Below are 18,235 nucleotides of genomic sequence, written 5' to 3'. Positions count from 1 at the left end.
TATTCTTTTTAGAATTTAGCGACCCATTTTCATCTCTTTACTACATTTGTATATTACTCAATTGTATTTTTGAGAAGGGCTATGGGGATTATATTCCCATTTATCAGCTATAGGCACAGGTATGGACAGAAGCACAATTCTGTAAAGCTGGACGGACTTTGGCAAAAACTGTGGACATGTAAACATGCAAAGAAAAAAACTTAAAATCAGTACCTCAAGAAAAATATTGTTCAACACAACCCAGAAGTAGATGCAAACAAGGTAAATTGCTGTAGATAAGGTTGCTTGGGGAGGCACTAGGTTTATATAAAGTTACAAGATATGTTTAGGTAAATTATATAAAGTTACAAGATATGTTTAGGTAAATTGTACAAATGTCTTAATATCTCGAAAATATCACGTATACAAGCTGTAACCAATGATATGTGACTTAGGTTTTACAAATTCTTTTAACTTCTGTACTTCAATATATAGAAAACCTAAAACAATGTCAGTCCTTATTTTTTCCACAACACAGCGTACTGTATATTGTTTTGGTATTATTTATATCATTTAGGACAAAAGTGCAGCAATGTTTCAGTGTATAAAATGACTAGTCTTGCTTGTTTTTGTTCTTATATGAAATATTTATGCGAGGTAAACATAGATAACCAAATCTACAGTTTTAAGACTGTCAATTGGATAAATTTGAAAATTTCAAAATATACGATAACAGTCTCAGTTTCACAAGAAAATTAAATTTGACCTGTGACTTATTTCTATCAAGTTACAAATGTATTTGGAAATAGCAACCTTAGTCAAAAACGTACAATTTAGTTGTGTTTGTTTTTTCCGCCATGTCAGGTACAATGTAACATGAACTATCACCAATAACAACTATTTTCAATACAAAATAAATCTACAGTATATACTAGCACTATTGGTAGGTGACCATAATTTTGAAGGTCTCCTCATTTTTATCGTCCTCGTCATTGATAAACACCATTATTTCTACACTACCCGCCTTTGTTACGGGTGTAAATCGTAGTCCTATCGTCTGTGTCTCTCCACCCTCGATCTCCAGCCGCGACTCTCGGAACTGTAACAGGTCCTCACGGTTATTCAGTAAGACGAACACCTTCTTGTGAGGGTAGGGGTTCGTGTATGGAATACGTTTACTGCTCCCCTTCCCTCCACCCATAGGTAAGACTACATCGAATGATCGAGACACCATCGGAGCGCGACAACTCACACACACGAGCCATGAGCGTATAAGTTGATGATACTCAACATCTACAACGTTTATATAGAAGAATTTGTTCCCTGCTTTCATTGGACGGACTGCAACGGTCATTTCGTGGACAGCTCCAGCGGTCAGCATGAATTGCTCACTTGGGTACATTTGCATCTCATTGGGGTGAGAAGAGTAACATTTCACCAAGCGTGAGGCCTGGGTTCCTCTGTAAAATAAAGCATTGTTACATTACATCCAAATGCTAAACTTATTTGCATAAAACAGATTCACATTCATATTGATGTTTTTTTGTTTTTTTTTGCATTTATCCAGGAGGACATTATTTAAGAAATTACATTCACTTTCAAACGGACTTTTCCAAAATATGAATGAATAAATTTGAAGGAAATCAAAACTTCTGTTCTGTTTCCTTTTTAGATTCCAGGAATAAGTGTAATATCATTTTTTAAATAAAGTTTTTCTGAGAGTGGCGTGTGTACTGACCTCAGTAAAAGGTCAAACCGACTGGTTTGTCCTTCAACACATGCTACATCCACACGTTGTAGAGCATGTACATAGAACTGCCAAATCTGTACAGGTCTGGACATGAATGGATCAAAGTACATTGCCACAAAGAACCTCTTACTCTGAGGGGATGGACCTAAGGCCACCTGTAATACAGAAATGTTAATATGTTATAGAAATATATTCATCTTTTATTATCTGCCCTTAATATCTGATAGTAAATTAGTTCTGTCCATGAATTTAACCTATCACCTTCCACTGAATTATTTCTAGCATATCTTTTATCAATAATAATTTCCCTAAATGTCTTCAAGATTTTTTTTTTCAGGCAATGGTTTAAACAAATTATTTACCCTTAATATATGATAGTAAATTAGTTTTCCCCTGAACAGCTACCACTGAATTATTTCTAAAATTACTTTTTACCAATTTCCCTTAAATATCTCCAAGTAAATTGTTCTTTGCAATGAGGTAAACCATTTATCTCCCCTTGATATTTGCAGGCACATTGTATATTGTTATTAGATATGTGTTAAACTAGTTACATCCTATTTAGTAAATTAAAATTCAGATGGTTTAAACCAGCATCATCTCCCCTCGTACCTTAAGGAAAACATCAGTAGGCTCTCCGGGCTGAGTACTCTTACTGTCACAGATCACATGACTGTTACTACATCGTACAAACACCTGGCTTAGACCGGGGCCTCCTACAGGGGCACCTGGAACGGAAATCAAGGTTTAAAGAGCATACATCACAAATCAGTAATCACAAAACACTACAAAAAAAAACGCAAACAAATATACTTGGATCACCTAGAAGATTACATACAGAAACTTATTTCATATAGAGACTCTACATTTGAGAAGCAATCAAAGAAAAGTTCGCTTCAATAAGCAGTCCCTGAGTTAGTCATTAATCCACACTTATTAGTTATTACATGGTACAGGGCATCTCCACATTTCCCTACGGTATCCACTCACCTGGCAGGGACTGGAAAGGCGGCATGCGGATAGACTTCTTGAGGAAGGACTGTTCAGGGTGATAGAAGCGGAACGTCTGGTCAATAATGTGAGGCTGGGGCTCCACCTTCACATGGAGGATAGACACGGCCTTACCATCCTCACTCTTGAAGAAAACCTGCCAGGACAAATAGAAAAAGTAAATACAATAGGTAACCTACAGTGACAAATAGAATAAGTAAAATACAACAGGTATATATAACCTACAAATGACAAACAACCGGGGTCATTTATAAGATGTGCAAGGTTTAGTAGCTAAATGAAAGCTAGGGTGGCCAAAGAAAGTCAATTAACCCATGGTGATATTGTCTGTATCTGGCAACTGCCCCACATGGGTATCACAGTCCCAATACATATCGGTAGGTTGAAGGCTGGTGTTAGAATGTTGGAATACAAATTTAACTTTACCATTCTGCCACTATGATCCCTCCTCCCACTTTCCAATATTACATAGGTACATATTAACTTTTATCAAGTTAACGTTTTGCTTATACAGTGTAGTTGTGCAGTTGGCTGTGTGTACCAGGTACATGTATATGGTACTTAATTTCTAGACTATAAATGAACAGTCTAAAACTGACCCTGATGTTTTTCTCATTCATGGTCTGTGTGGGAGGTTTCTTAACGTCCTCATCATCCTCATTCTTCTGCTTGAAGGGATCCACAGGGCCCTGAAATCATATACGAATACATATATATTAATGCCATTCAACAACTGTTTCCCAATAACGCTCTTTCAACAGAAAAAAAGTGTTCTGAATTTTCAAACATTCTTTATATCTTATGAACTATATATTCAAAACTGTTTTAGAATTTAACTCTTTCACAATGAACTGTGTCATTCTTTGAATTATAGTAACTCACAGTTGATCAAACTATGCTACATCTATATATACAGAGATATCAGCCTTATGTATTTAGAACTACAGTCATCATACCTGAGGTTGAACACTCTCGTCTGCTGTCAGTGTGAGGTATTTGAATGGGATTTGGACAGTCTCTTTAGGCCTTAGGAAGATCTCCACATAGTGAGACTTGCTCTGGTTGTTAAACATTCCTTCCTCTACTTCTCCTTGTAGTTCATACAGCTTCTTAAAGTACCGCCATTCCCTTGGATCTGTCACAACGCTGCCAAGGAAAAGTGTAATACTTTATTTTCTGTTTTCATTTGAAATTTTAAGTGTTATATGTTTCTTCAATTGAAATTTTAGTTGTTACATGTTAATCTTTGTTTTTTTTTCTTCCTAAAAAGTCTTCAATTCAACAAAATAATATACACAAAGATTTCTTCTTGTTTCTTGGTGGCATTGGGTAAATACATTATAAAATTGATTGTCTCATAATTATTAAAAAAACTTTTGAATTGAAACAATATTATAGAATTTCAGTTGAAATATTTTCTTTAGAATCATAATGGTTTATTATATTTTCTGTTAAGAATTCAAGAAATTAAAAAAAAAGTATGTGTAAAGTAGACCTCGGCAACCTTGCTTTGATAAAATTTGATTTTAATGCAAAAACTAACAAAAGATTTTTTTAAAACACTTACGATAATTCCTTATCATCAAACTCGACTGTTATGGTCTGCTGTACATTGAATGGATTTTTGAAGACATATTCAAAGAACTCTGACGTGCCGAAGGATGGATGTACTGTGTAGTTAGTGGAGATAGTCTGACTAAGCATGTTCATGATTCCATCCTTCTTGGTCTGAAGTCGATAGATCTCCATGGTTTTATAGTCTCGCATACGTTCTGACTTCTCGGTCTTGTAACTCTGAAATATACACAAAGTGTTAGACTTTAATCCTTATAGTCTCTCCTCCATAGAACTTCATGGTCTGGTACTCTAAAATAAGTTTAAAACTTTAATAATAATCCCTCAAACCCTCTGACTACACGGTCTAGCAACTCGTAAAATAATTGTGCAAAATTTCAAAATTATGATACCAGTCTCTTGTCTCTTTTTTGTTTGCGTGACTCTTCTGTCTTGTAAGTTATAAATATTCAGTAAATTATGTTTGAAGTTTAAATCTAAAACCCAGAAACTCTCACCATTATTGTGTTGACTTTGTTATCAATGCCCTCAGCCTGCCGTACAGCATGGAGACGAGACAACTTCCTGTTTCTCTCAGCGTCACCCTCACGATTCGTATCTTTCTCCGGAACCATCTGATCCTTGTGTGACATCAGCATGGACTTGACCTCGTGGTGCGTGTCTGCCAGATGTTTAGCTCTGGCAATCTTCTTCAGCTGGGATACACCTACAAATAGATAATTGTGTAAATATATATTAGAAATATTTACATCCTTTCATTCAATTTCTAAATAATTAATAGCAACATAAATCCTTTCTTCTGAATTATCACTTACAAGAGAAAATGAATAATAAACCAGCATTTGAGATAAGATATCAAATTATATTAAATATTTAAATTATCTACATGTATGATATAATTGTACACCAATAAACAAAATAGTTTAAAAAACAGTATTTATTTTTCACATTTCAAAATATCTGTATTTTTATAGTAATATTAATTTCATGTAGCAGAACATTCGCATAAAAATTCACATATCAATAATTACTTATTCTCACACACAAATTGTAGAATAAAATGCATAATAAGTATGAAGTTTGATATGAAGATGAAATAAATGTCAGTTCAGCTTAGATATAGGTAAAATCATGGTGGACAAAGGTTTATATAGTGATATGAAGAGTATAATATATGAGGCAAAAAAGACAGAAAATAACACACTAGAGGCTATACAGGAAACAAGATATTTCTATCAGGGCTTTTCTGTCTACATATAAATATAAAGGGGGCTTTTATGTCTACATATAAATATAAAGGGGGCTTTTCTGTCTACATATAAATATAAAGGGGGCTTTTATGTCTACATATAAATATATAAGGGGGCTTTTATGTCTACATACAAATATATAAGGGGGCTTTTATGTCTACATATAAATATATAAGGGGGCTTTTATGTCTACATATACCGTAAATATATAAGGGGAAAACATGTTTAAAGCTGTATGATACAGTAAATGATACAACCTTTGTAGAACTCGCTAGCTACCATGGATGATGATTAATCTTTTCTTAAAAATGAACAAATACTTAGAGAATCTTACCCATCGTTTCAATCACAAACCATAACAAAAATAAATGTATACAGTAAAAATTTAGTAGAATTTATTAGCCCTTACTGTTTAAAGATTTTTTTAAGAAACATATTTTTTTTTAAAACATGATAAAAATCATGTTAGGTATTTCATTGAACTATTTCCAAGACATTTTTCTCTGACACACAGTGAAAGTGTCAATATTTTATTAGTAAAGGAAGAAACTGTTACCAGGAGAATCACTAGAGGAAGTGAAGGAACCCGTGAGACGTCCGCCCGGGTACGAACTGTTGCCCGCCGTCTGTGACATTACCCGTGGGTTTTTACTGATAGGCATGGTCTGTGCTGTAAATATCATAGCAATTCTAGTCTAAATCTACGCGATTACTATAGCAACTAGCTACACAAAGTTTCTGTGAAAATTAAAGGTAAATGTTATTTAAAAAAAAAATAGATATATATATAAGGATATGATCTGTAGAACTGCTGATGACTAGAAATACATGTGTCCTGTGTTGAAATTCATATCAATAGCATTGTAAATAACTTGGAACGATTTCTTCTGAAGCAAATAGAATTGCAAAAGTCGACTTTTTAGTGAACAAATTATCAAAATGAAGTCTCTCTGAATAGATAGAAGTGTTTTTGTTTTCGTGTTTTTTATTTCAAAGACACACTGTTAGATGGAGTATTTAACATCACATTAAACTTTACTATCAATCCAAAACCCTTTGTTCCATAAGCATACTGATTGAAGAAGAGACAGCTAGGTACCACAGTCATCAGCAAAATAGGCAAGATATATATAACCCTTAATGTTTGAAGTATCATCAAATCAAATTTTCAATTTTCTGCAAACAAAGTGCTAGTGCTAAAAATCTGCAGTTTTTTCAACACTAAATATTTGCTAATTAATTCCAACTTTTGTTAAAGTTTGTATCATTGATACCATTGTAAATTATTTTGTGCTTCAAACAGGCTATTTTTGTACTTTATATAACTAAGGTTTTATATATATCAGCCCAACAGATGTCTATTCGAAACACTGGAATATGTACAGAGGTGAAATTAGCAGGAAAAAAGCTGAAAGGCAAGGCCGAAAAATTAACAAGTAATAAATCAGGATGCTGGACATATATTCCTTTATATATCCAGCATACTGAGACAGGGAAAATAATATGAAAAAAGGAATATATATAAAGTTAAAAAAAGATTTCTGAATAAGTCATTACTTTTCTTGCCTCCAACATGAGGCAACAGAGAGTTTAATGGTTTCAGCTGGTCTGTAATAACAAAATTCATAAATTCGAGTTTTCATCTAAATTGAATCAACTTCTTTCTTATTTTCTATTGAAAAAGATCTTATAATGCAGGAATCACATAGCAGTTTTCAAGTATGAACTTAAAGATCATATAATGTTACCATATAGCAGGAAGAAGAATAAAAAAATCAAATCCATTTGTAAGATTATTCATACCTTTGTATGATTGATCAATAGAACATCAACTATCAAATGTTTACATTACATCAAATATTTAAAAGTAAACATATATAACCTAGAAACACACGATAAATTCAGTACTTTTATATATCCCAAGCCTCTGTCCTATGACTATACCTGCGAGTGTAGACTTTGGATCTGTTTTCTGTCCTATGTTAGCCATTCGTAGGTGAAGTTTGCCTTTTAGTGAGGTCTTCACTCCCATGGGTTGTATCCCTCCTGCTTGGTTGATGTTGCTGCTGACTAAATTTGGATCATTCTCATACTCCGTGGTGATCACATCAAGTTCAAAGGTCGTTTGTACAGCCTCACTTCCACATCGACACAAATACTACGAAAACAAAGTATAAATGCATGAAAAGAGATTCAATGTCGATGTACACCACCAAATGCTTCAGTAACCCTTTGATGCACTATGATATAAGCTGTTAGTTATATAAAGATGCTACAAATTCTATCGCAAAGTAATTATCAGTCAAACTTTCAAAAACAAACAATCAAAGTTCAGAACAAATTTAACCAGCCGTTTTAAGGAGTTGTGTCCCTTTGTCAAATAAATATTCTCATTTTCCTTAAAATCCTATTTCTGATATTTGACCCCTGACTCTACATCAGATGACTTGACTGACCTTGAGTTGTACACCACATGACCCCATCAGTAGCAGAGTGTCGCCATCCCAGACATCAATATGGAGGACCTGTTGTGAGAGGTGCTTCAGGAATAATGCATTCTCTCCGGGCTTCATACACGCAGGGTCCATATGGTATCGCACCTGGTAAATAACATATGTCATTTGAACTTAGTTAGATGTTAATTTACTTTTATTTTTCAAAAAGACAGGTGTGAGTTCACCTGTCTGACCATATGTTTTTCCCCAGGTAATCTGTTTCCTCAAACATTTAGAATCCATCTATCTCGGGCAACAAGAGAGATTTGCACAGGTTGTTACAAAGAAGAGTAGAAAAATGTTGGTTGGAAAATCAACCAACAGATGACTGACCTCCATTCCTGGTTGCCCCTGGGGGTCTGTTGTACTAGGCTGCACCTTCTGTAGAATGTACGGAATGGAGTAGCGATCTGATGATAACTCGTTTTCAGGTTTAGCTAGCCTCATCCTTAAAACAAAATTAATATCCTATTAATTAATTAAATATAATAATTATAACTGATCCAATGCCAAATCAAAATTTTCTTAGCAGTCACCAATATTAACGTTTAAATGTGGTGAATTTGGAGCAAATAAAGGCTCTCTTCTCTTTAAATATTTTATCTGTGGTACTGTATTATCCCAATTTCATGTAATGAATAAGATTATCCAAAATAAAGAAGCAAATATTCAAAATATACATATGTCAAAAAATAAAAAATGTAGTATTTTCCCAATGTAAAAGGTATAGAAAATCACTGACCAAATTGACCTTTCATTGAGACTTTGACCTTCATAATGGCCACCCATATAGGTGACCTCTAAACTAAATTGTAGTACATGTATAAGGATGGCCTATCTAGTATGTAAACACAGCCACGCAGATGATATACTGCTAATGTAACCTAATGACCTCTACATTTGACCTCTATACTGACCTTTCCGTGGTGACTTGAGGACACCTGTAGAACTGGAAGGTGAAAAAGACTGTGTTTGTTTCAGACTTTGGTCCTGTCGCTTCAAATGCCATCATTCTGAAATTGAGAGATTTGTATAGTATTGTTATCTCCCCTTATTGACTGTTCGTTATAATAGATTACATCAACACTTTATCTCAAGATGGGACAACCATTAAAGTGCTTGTGGTACATACATGATTCAGTTACAATGCTAATTCTTTCTAGTTTTATATCAAGTATTTGTATACCGGTATGTAAATGGTATTTGTTACATAACATTATGTCCTCAATAACATAACCACAAAAAACATTATTGTTAATGAGCATATGTCAGTGGTACAATCAAAGTAACAAATCTTATTTCTGAATCATTTCTTTTCTAAACAAAACAATTTGCACTGATATACAATGTAACAAATCTTATTTCTGAATCATTTCTTTTCTAAACAAAACAATTTGCACTGATATACAATGTAACAAATCTTATTTCTGAATCATTTCTTTTCTAAACAAAACAATTTGCACTGAATATATACTTGTTCTAAATCTACTTACAAAATGTACAAAATAGTGTCGTTTTGTAAAATAAAAAAATAACTGCATGAAAAATGTTTAGGGAATAAAGAACACTTCAAGCCATAATGAAAACCAAAATAACAGATAAAAGATAAGAACACTCACTTTGAGAATGCTAAGAACTGGAAAACAATTTCATTACACTGTAGTGGATCAGCATTCTCTTTATTGAGATCAAGTCTTCGATCTTGTCGTGGATCAATGACTTCAGGAGGCTCGCTGTTTCTGTCGAGAATCGGTGGGAACCCAGCATTGAAGAGCCGGGCATAAGCTGCTCGAGACAATCCCTGGGCACTATAGAGAATAACAAAGAAAGCATACTAATGACAACAATTCTTATTTATACATTTCACTTTCTCTGTACATTGTCAGGGGAGATATCTCTTTAATTTTTGAAATTTAGGTATTTTTTCCTTTTCAAAATGTTAGGACATAACTTCAAATACCAAACAATGCATGTATGCAAATCCCAGCAACACATTTTTTTAAATTCTTACATAAAGGCTAAGTTAGAACATTGCCTACAGGTTATTTTTTTTTATTTTGCTTTTATTTTTTTTTGATTTTTTTTTTTTTTAATTTCTATACATTCTCATTGATGATTAGTAACATTCCTACTCACCCAATATTAGCATGGGGCTGTACCACTATTGGTGCGTGGACAGGGGTGAAAGGTAGTTCATTCATTTCTGTAGACATTCCCACCTGTCGACTGCTCATAGACTGTCAAATGCAGAAACAAAGATAATCAAAAATGCTTTCTTTGACCTCATACATATAGATGCTTACAAAGATGAAAAGTGTCATATTCAAACCTGTCTATAAAGACCACTCAAAGAACAAAAATTATCCTTATAGTATATATTGTATACTTATGAAAATAATGTGAAAATGAACATTTTGGGACTCCAAGAATATAGTGTTATTACATGTAAGCAGGAGAGTGGGTCATAATACAGCTAGTACACAGGTCACTAATAAAAAGTTTTACTGTATCTGTATAAATCTAGAGTCTATCACCCTACCATATGTGAGATCTCCATGCCATACATCCCCTGTTGGGGGCCATACATAGACTGTTGGGGCATGCCCTGGGGGTACATCATATATCCCTGGGGGCCGGGTGGGAACATCTGGGGGCCAGACATGACTCCCTGGGGACCCATCATCATCTGTTGTTGTTGTTGCTGCTGCATCATCTGTTGTTGGTGGCTCATGCCACTCTGCGGCATCATCTGTGGCACCTGTAGTGACATGGGGCCACTTCCTGGTGTACTGTAAAACACAATTATCAATTAACATTAATGGGTGATATACCTTTAATGAGAAGCAGAATAATGGGCTAATACAGTGTACATGTTTATCACAAACACACTTACAATTATTCATGGTTATAACATGTTAATTTTCATTCTCCATTAACGTTCCCGTTATATGCGCAAGCTTATTATGTCGCTTGCAACAAAGTCATTTTCTTGATCTTCAGAAGTTTGTTATAAACGTGTTTACTGCACATAGAATTTTCTTTTAACTAGAAATATTTAAAGATAAAAGATATACCATAGACTTTTATCTCCATGTACATTGTAATTGTAGTACATTTGTATAATCAAATGCTGGACAGTTATGTTTTAATATAAAAGATTACAAATTTACAAGTTTAAGGAAATATGAAATTAAAGAAATCACTTCACTGCAACAGCATTTAAAAAATTGTCCTCAAAAAACAAAACATTGTAACGAAGCAACATACTTATTGACAATTTCATTAGTCTACGGTCAGATTGTGCTATAGGTACTGATAAGTGATTCTGAATACAGGTTTTATTAGAGTACCTATATCTGATAAATGAGAGGTGAAATGACACCTCATAAACATTTTGATGATAATGCATGCAAACAACTTAATCAGATCTTTGAGGACATGTGTGTGTTTGATAAGTAAAACATAAAATCAAACAATGTGATTTGATGTGATAAACACTTAAGTTTTCAAGGATCTATAAGGAAAGGTGGAATGGATGGAGGGTGTTGTGGGGTAAGGGGTCGGGCTAATAGCAATGAGAGGTGGGGCTATAGGAATAAGGGGTGGGGTTATAGCAATGGGGGTGAGGCTATAGCTATGAAGGGTAGGGCTATAACTATGAGGGCTATAGCAATGCCCTCACACGCTCACATCCAGGCCATCAAAAAAGATGAGAGGCAGGATGGGTGGAATGCGATGGGGTTAGGGGACCTGGGCTATAGAAAAGACGGGTGGGGCTATAACGATGCTCTTTCATCTGGGCCATTGAAAGTGATTTGCATATGTAACTAACGTGTTTTGCAATCGATATCAAATAAAGTTAATATCATATAAATAGCAATGTTTTAAAACTTGTTGAATTTTATCAAATCTATAGCTGCAATGTACATAATTATTTCATGAGTATAGCATTAATGGTGCCAAAAACATTTACTTTTGATCAAGTATCTATGTTTTTCCCTACATGGAGGAAAGGTTGACAGAATTGAAGTGAACTGAGTGCAAGTAAAATTTTCCTTGTATTTGGTTTTAAAATTGTGATAATGCTGGCTTAATATTAAGAAAAATTAAAAAAAAAAAAAGAAAATTAAGTATCTATAAAAACACAAAATCACTTAATGGCAGACACACACACACACACATCAAATCATGAAATTTATAAAAACAAAATCAATAACAAAAGTACAACATGGTAAGTGTGGTTACGGAGTAGCAGTGTTAATGTTAATGTGACAGTGTGATCTTACTGGCCATCCATTGTATACCGGGCCGTAGTCGACTCACTCAGGCCCACGGAGGCCATACTAGGCCGCCTCATATCCATAACGCCCTGATTACCATACATCCCAATACCACTGTCAACAGGTGGTGAATAGTATAAAAACCTGATATATTTATACCATGCTAAATCTCTTTTAAAGTTTTCTATTGCTTTGAAGAAATACTATCCTGATTAAATTGACAAATCAAAGTTTTAAGTGTCAGTAGCTGAATAATGCACTACTGCATGAAACTTTGTCTGAAATAAAACAGTTACATTGTATATGCTATCATTGGAAACCCATGCGTCACCTCTCTGTCACAAATGATAAAGCAGTGACTCATGGGTTTCCACAATGTGATTATGCAAAACAGTATCATATAAAGGAGATGTCTTGAATATGCTGTACCTGCTACAAAATTGTAATTAAATCCTTTATTCCATAAAGTAAGAGATGAAATAAACCTTACCGAGGAGTCCTGCCAGACGGTGGTTTCCGTAGTCCAGAAGAGTCCATCATCTCGCTGCCTTCCCCACTCTGCATTGATGCCATAGACCCAGGCATGTAGCCACCAGAAGGTGGCATCATACCGCCCGGCATCAGGCCGTCAGACATCATGCCACCAGCACCAAGCATACCAGCACTAGGCATACCACTGTAGCCACCCTCCTACAACAAGGACACGAGTAAAATATAAATCATAATTTATAAGGATGTATTAATATAGAATACACTACTTATGTATAATATAGGATCATATATCATATACTGTAATAAAATTTCATCTTCTGTCATTTTTTTATAGGTTAATATTTCATTTTTGAGAGTGCTTTGAAAAGTTCGAGAAAATCCCTCAAACACAAAAAAATTAACATTCTTTTTATCACCAGTGAATTTACTCGCAAAATTCTATTTTGACAAGTTACGAAATACAAACATTTGAAGTCAATAGTACTGATATGGTACCTGGGTAATTTACTGACCTGATCCTGGAAGGAGAAGGAGAATGCCAGTATTCCTCCAGCTGTTTTACTGACTTGCTCGTTCTGCATCTTGGTATCTGGTAGTTTGTAGATGAATTCCTCGTCGGGGGCTGGACTTGGTCCTCCGTTCAGTGCTAATCTAATTTCATATGAACTTTGTGCCAAGAATGGATTCCATGCTGCCCAGCGTATGGATACAGTGCGAGTGTTTCCACGGGCATTGCGACTGGATACCTGCCAAAAAAAAAACAAAAAAAAAAACCACCTTTGAAGACCTGATGTCATGGCCATGCTCAGTAGCCAAATTTGTTTTGACACATAGGTTCCGGGCCTTCCCAATAAAATGTTTTTGTGGGTAGTCTGATATACTTTCATAAATAACACAGATATCAGCAGACTGACTAATTGATTGAACAAATATGTATTTGTTTTTCCTTTGCTGCAAAACTGAACAAATTACGGGCATATTACAGAACAATGGACCTAAGAAAATCTAAACACTATTTTGGATGAATGACCTTTTGACCTTTGACCTTACCTTCCTGTCCTCCTCAGATAGAGGCTCTCCGATGACATACTCTAGCGTGAACGTGATAGCCACCATAGGATCCTCTAGAAGCTCTCCTAACTGTATCTTGTTCTGCAGCGTCAGGAAAGTCATCCCACTGTAACAAATAGTTATCTCCCTTGTGCTAAAGATTATTTCCCCTGTTTACCAAATGCAAGTTGCCTCCCTTGTTCTACAAACATTTCAGATTGCATTGGAGTAAATTTCCTTTTCTTGGACCGAAGCCAATTTGCACAATTTAAGCTATAGACCAACTAAAATCTAACAACTGATAACTATTTTCAAACCACAAATCCTTTTTCTTTTTTGACTGATTGAGACCAAATCTGATAATAGATCATATTTATAATCAGTAAATCTGTAACTAATCCACTAAACCTCTCTAACTGTCCAGAAAATGCCTGACTCTATACAAAAATCAGCCAGAACTGATCAGATGTACCTACTCATTTGTTTAATGTTTAAGGTACTTACGTATCATCTGTCTTTTGACTTGACTGTTGAAACTTCTTACTGCGCCGGACACTCGGGCTGGCTGTAGGTTTGAGGGATTTGGACTTGTCAGTGTGTAGGTCAAGATGTAAGATCTGGGGCTTGTCTAGGAATCCCCAGCCATTATGGATGCCCACCTACAAACACAGAAATGACAAAAATATGAAATTCATATCGAACAACAAATTTTGTCTGTGAAGATGACTACTTATGACAAAAAAGTAAAAATTCTTTAAAGTAAGAATGTGTATAATAATAGACCCATTTTGGGACGTGTTGGCAGGGCATACAAAATGAAAGAGACATCAATCTAGTTAAATAAATCAAGTTATTGATGAATGGCTTTACATGTACTTCCAAAGTAACTGATAATTGTCATGTACTTTTTCATTTTATATTGAATACCGACAAAAAGCTTCTACATATAAATAGCAAGAACGGCTTATCAATTAAGGTATTTTCATAAGATATCATAAACTTTTTCTACAGAGATAGAAACATTGTTATATTACTTTTAGATTTAAGTTTAATGTCCACTAACCAGCAGCCTCCTTTCCACAATGGTGACCTGGGTACCAGACGTGGCCCGGCCGTCCCGCTCAACACGGTCTTTGTGTAACAACTCCGACAGTTCCTCCTCAAACTTATCGACTGTAGGGTGGAGTTGGATGTTGACATGTTCAAGCTGGCATGCGACCTTTCTCATCGACTTGGGCTTTTTTAGCTGGTCCTTACCTGTCAATTAATTAAATAGTATATAGACAATGGGTTTTCTCTGAATTTTACAGCCAAACAATTGTCTTAATTGTGGAATGTAATTCATAAGAATTTAATCATAGATTAAAACATTAGAAACATTATCTGAAAGTAACTTATTAGCTCAAGGGAGATCTAAAAATAAATCAGGATATGTATGGTATATAATACTATGTGTTATTATGTGAGAAAAAATATTTCAACAGATTTGATAATTGAAGGATCAAATGAGGCAATATGAATATATACAAACTGACAGACAGAAACTTCCTACCTGGAGTCTGACTCTCCTGAAGGCCAGGAACCATATCGTTACTGCCGATGATTACGTTTTCCGGTATAAGATTCATCACATCCAGAAGGGCTTTGTGTGTCCCCAGGGTATAGGACAGCATACAGTCAGGGATGGGCTTCAGGTAACTGTTACCTAGGGTACAAAATAGTAACCAATGTGTCATTACCACTGTCCTCTTTTTGGTAGTATGGCATTGATTTTTCTTTCAAATGATCAGATTATAAGCTTATTGCTTGCTTTTAGCTAGTACCTATTGCTTTACTCTCCTGAAATTATGTCATAAGTTTTAAATCAAATACATCTTTTTTGTTCATATTTGAAAGAAAAGTTTAGTTATATGTTTATACTTCTACAATCCAATCATAAGATATATGGATTTACTGGAATACTACCAAATGACTATGCACACCTGCACAGTAAATCTTTACCAAGTTATGGGAGCTTACCTTCAATTGGTTCCTCCATAAAGAGAAGAGCTCGTGGGGTCCCATAATACATCTGGACTCTGTGATAATGATAAATGGTGACAATTAAGATTTACATCTATAACAGAACACAATTATTACTTATAAAATATGTATTATAAGTTATTCAGTGAGAAACAGCAATCATTTAGAAGTTATTATAACATGTGCTTGCTATAAGATATGCTTTTAAAACAGCTCAGTTCTCAATTAACAGATGATTTTTAATACAAATATCTGTACGGAATTTGAATTTACATATGACTCTCCTCACAAATTAATGTGAAAATATACTCTTCACAAAATGTATATCAATTACAATAAATACCAAAATATTTTGATGTACCAGGGGAGATAAGCTAACAATTAACATTACATAACATGTTACAGACTTTGTACCAGTACAACCAAGTAATACAACAGATTCTGTTAATTAATACTACCATAATGCTAACATGATTCAAAGACATTGAAGCCAAGACAATATCTTACTTCTGAACAGGGAGGCTTGAGGCTCGACCGAAGTCAGGAAGGTCCTCGTTAGATTTGAAAACATGGATAAGGCCCCAGCCACAAGACGACTTCTTCTGCTTGCCCGTGTCTTCCTCCCTCACTGTGGCGATGACCTCTACAATCCCAGCGATACTGGCATTGCTTAATGATGTGTGGAAGTACACATTCTACAAACAAAAATAATAACCTCCATCAAAAAAAGAATATTAATCAATGACCATTTCAGTAATAACTATGTACATAGTCAGTGAAATATGAAAATTTTATAACCTAAAATTGTATGAAAGACATAAATGCCTCTGTTTCCACTCAAAGTTTGATTGGACAGGGTGGTACATGACAGGAAAGGGACAGAACGAATGACAACATAGGTAACAATGTATGTAACTTTAATTTAAGAGGGGCCATTATTGTCAAGTATTGATCATATAGGTTATAGGTTACTACAAGACTTAAGTAAACAATAATGATGTTGGTGCAGAAATTACACATAATATTAAAGAGCTTAACAAACCTGGTTGTATTTTAGCTTTGGTTTCTTCTGATTGGCATTCATGGAAGAGTATGGTCCAATCCATTGTCGACCAAAGAAGTGTCGGAAGTTGAGGTCGTATAGACTTACACTTAGCTGGTATTCTACTGTTTTAGAGTCATTCTGAAATTACAAAATAAAACAGTAAAGTAAGGTAAGCTATGAAGGAAAATGTAGTTGTAGTCTAGCTTTAACTCAGAAAAATTAAACCCCAATAATCGATGGCCATTGACCATTTTAATATAAACCTGCATCCATGCAGGCACCACTTAGAAATTGTATTGTGTTGCTCTGCTTTATATGATTCCACTTCATTCAATATTACTGCAACAAAAAGAAACTGGGTAAGGCATCATACAAGACCTATATTACCAAGCCATCTCAGACAATCTTTGTGTTGGCAGGAAATAAAGTTGAAACACCAATTGTTTAACAGTCCTATAGCTGAAAAGGAAGGTTAATGATCAAATCAAGCACAGAATGATCACACAAGGTAACAAAGAATATGGACTGAAATTGAAATCAGGATTAGTGATTAGCTAGCGAAAGTTCTAATTACGACATAATAATATCAATTAGTACCTGTAATCCTGCGCTCTGGGGAGGGAAGATTCCCTCAACTCCCCGTAAGTTTACAACTACAGGCCAATAGACCTTTTCCTCGGTGGTCACACTCCAACGTACATGTCGAACATAAGGTAGAACCACATGTTGTCGGCGGGGTGATATATGACTCAATCTTTTCCTTATATTTGGACTCTTAGTTTTGCTTACTATTGGTACTTCCAACTCGTTTTCTTTGTTTATCTGTTCTTCAGTCTCGCTTTCCGATTTCGCCGGTGCCTCTGCATCACTCTCCATGTTTTTAGAGACACAACCTTTTTCTATGCAGTAAAATATTTCTCCTCATATCATTCACATCATTATACTTTTCATTCCATGTCACTAGAGATAATCCCTCAGCTCCATAGTGCCAGGCTAATTTTTAAACATGGAGGAATTCATTCCACTCTTCCATCATATCATAATTATTATGTTTCAAAAACATTCATGATGTACAGTCTAATTATAGTTTTCTCATGTCAAACTTGAGCCTGCTTCTGTTACTACAGTATTAGGTCTGAACAAGTCATGTACTAGCTTCTGCGAAAATATGGAGATCCGGTTTCCTTCAGGAATATTTACTTTCCATCTGAATAAAATATTTATAAGAAAGCAATTTCATTACAACTCAAGAGTCGGTACATGAAATTCCCAATACATGTAGATAA

General features: G+C 34.9%; 1 protein-coding gene across 7 annotated transcripts in view; it reads right to left on the bottom strand.

Annotated features, from left to right (window-relative positions):
• Window positions 1-503: 503 nt before the first annotated feature.
• Window positions 504-18,235, bottom strand: part of LOC138321038 (nephrocystin-4-like) — a 29,814-nt gene continuing 12,082 nt past the window's right edge. For 4 of the 7 annotated variants that reach the window (XM_069264450.1, XM_069264435.1, XM_069264443.1 and 1 more), the window contains exons 2-28: window positions 17,547-18,156; window positions 16,947-17,087; window positions 16,412-16,599; window positions 15,902-15,960; window positions 15,435-15,587; window positions 14,946-15,139; window positions 14,387-14,541; window positions 13,883-14,009; window positions 13,345-13,578; window positions 12,831-13,030; window positions 12,347-12,454; window positions 10,600-10,849; window positions 10,197-10,297; window positions 9,680-9,868; window positions 8,978-9,073; window positions 8,394-8,508; window positions 8,022-8,165; window positions 7,510-7,723; window positions 6,122-6,235; window positions 4,813-5,021; window positions 4,308-4,534; window positions 3,697-3,886; window positions 3,340-3,429; window positions 2,720-2,876; window positions 2,342-2,457; window positions 1,718-1,884; window positions 504-1,439 (exon numbers count right to left, since the gene is read on the bottom strand). In XM_069264450.1, the coding sequence (XP_069120551.1) occupies window positions 917-1,439; window positions 1,718-1,884; window positions 2,342-2,457; window positions 2,720-2,876; window positions 3,340-3,429; window positions 3,697-3,886; window positions 4,308-4,534; window positions 4,813-5,021; window positions 6,122-6,235; window positions 7,510-7,723; window positions 8,022-8,165; window positions 8,394-8,508; window positions 8,978-9,073; window positions 9,680-9,868; window positions 10,197-10,297; window positions 10,600-10,849; window positions 12,347-12,454; window positions 12,831-13,030; window positions 13,345-13,578; window positions 13,883-14,009; window positions 14,387-14,541; window positions 14,946-15,139; window positions 15,435-15,587; window positions 15,902-15,960; window positions 16,412-16,599; window positions 16,947-17,087; window positions 17,547-17,825 (4,740 nt within the window). In that variant the 5' untranslated portion in view covers window positions 17,826-18,156 and the 3' untranslated portion in view covers window positions 504-916. Of the gene's footprint in view, window positions 1,440-1,717; window positions 1,885-2,341; window positions 2,458-2,719; window positions 2,877-3,339; window positions 3,430-3,696; window positions 3,887-4,307; window positions 4,535-4,812; window positions 5,022-6,121; window positions 6,236-7,122; window positions 7,174-7,509; window positions 7,724-8,021; window positions 8,166-8,393; window positions 8,509-8,977; window positions 9,074-9,679; window positions 9,869-10,196; window positions 10,298-10,599; window positions 10,850-12,346; window positions 12,455-12,830; window positions 13,031-13,344; window positions 13,579-13,882; window positions 14,010-14,386; window positions 14,542-14,945; window positions 15,140-15,434; window positions 15,588-15,901; window positions 15,961-16,411; window positions 16,600-16,946; window positions 17,088-17,546; window positions 18,157-18,235 lie in introns of all 7 variants that reach the window. The other 3 variants (XM_069264469.1, XM_069264482.1, XM_069264476.1) reach the window with 3 other exon arrangements.

Source organism: Argopecten irradians, chromosome 1 (genome assembly GCF_041381155.1).
Source record: "Argopecten irradians isolate NY chromosome 1, Ai_NY, whole genome shotgun sequence".
Taxonomy (NCBI): Eukaryota; Metazoa; Mollusca; class Bivalvia; order Pectinida; family Pectinidae; genus Argopecten; species Argopecten irradians.
This window is presented reverse-complemented; position numbering and strand designations above follow the sequence as displayed.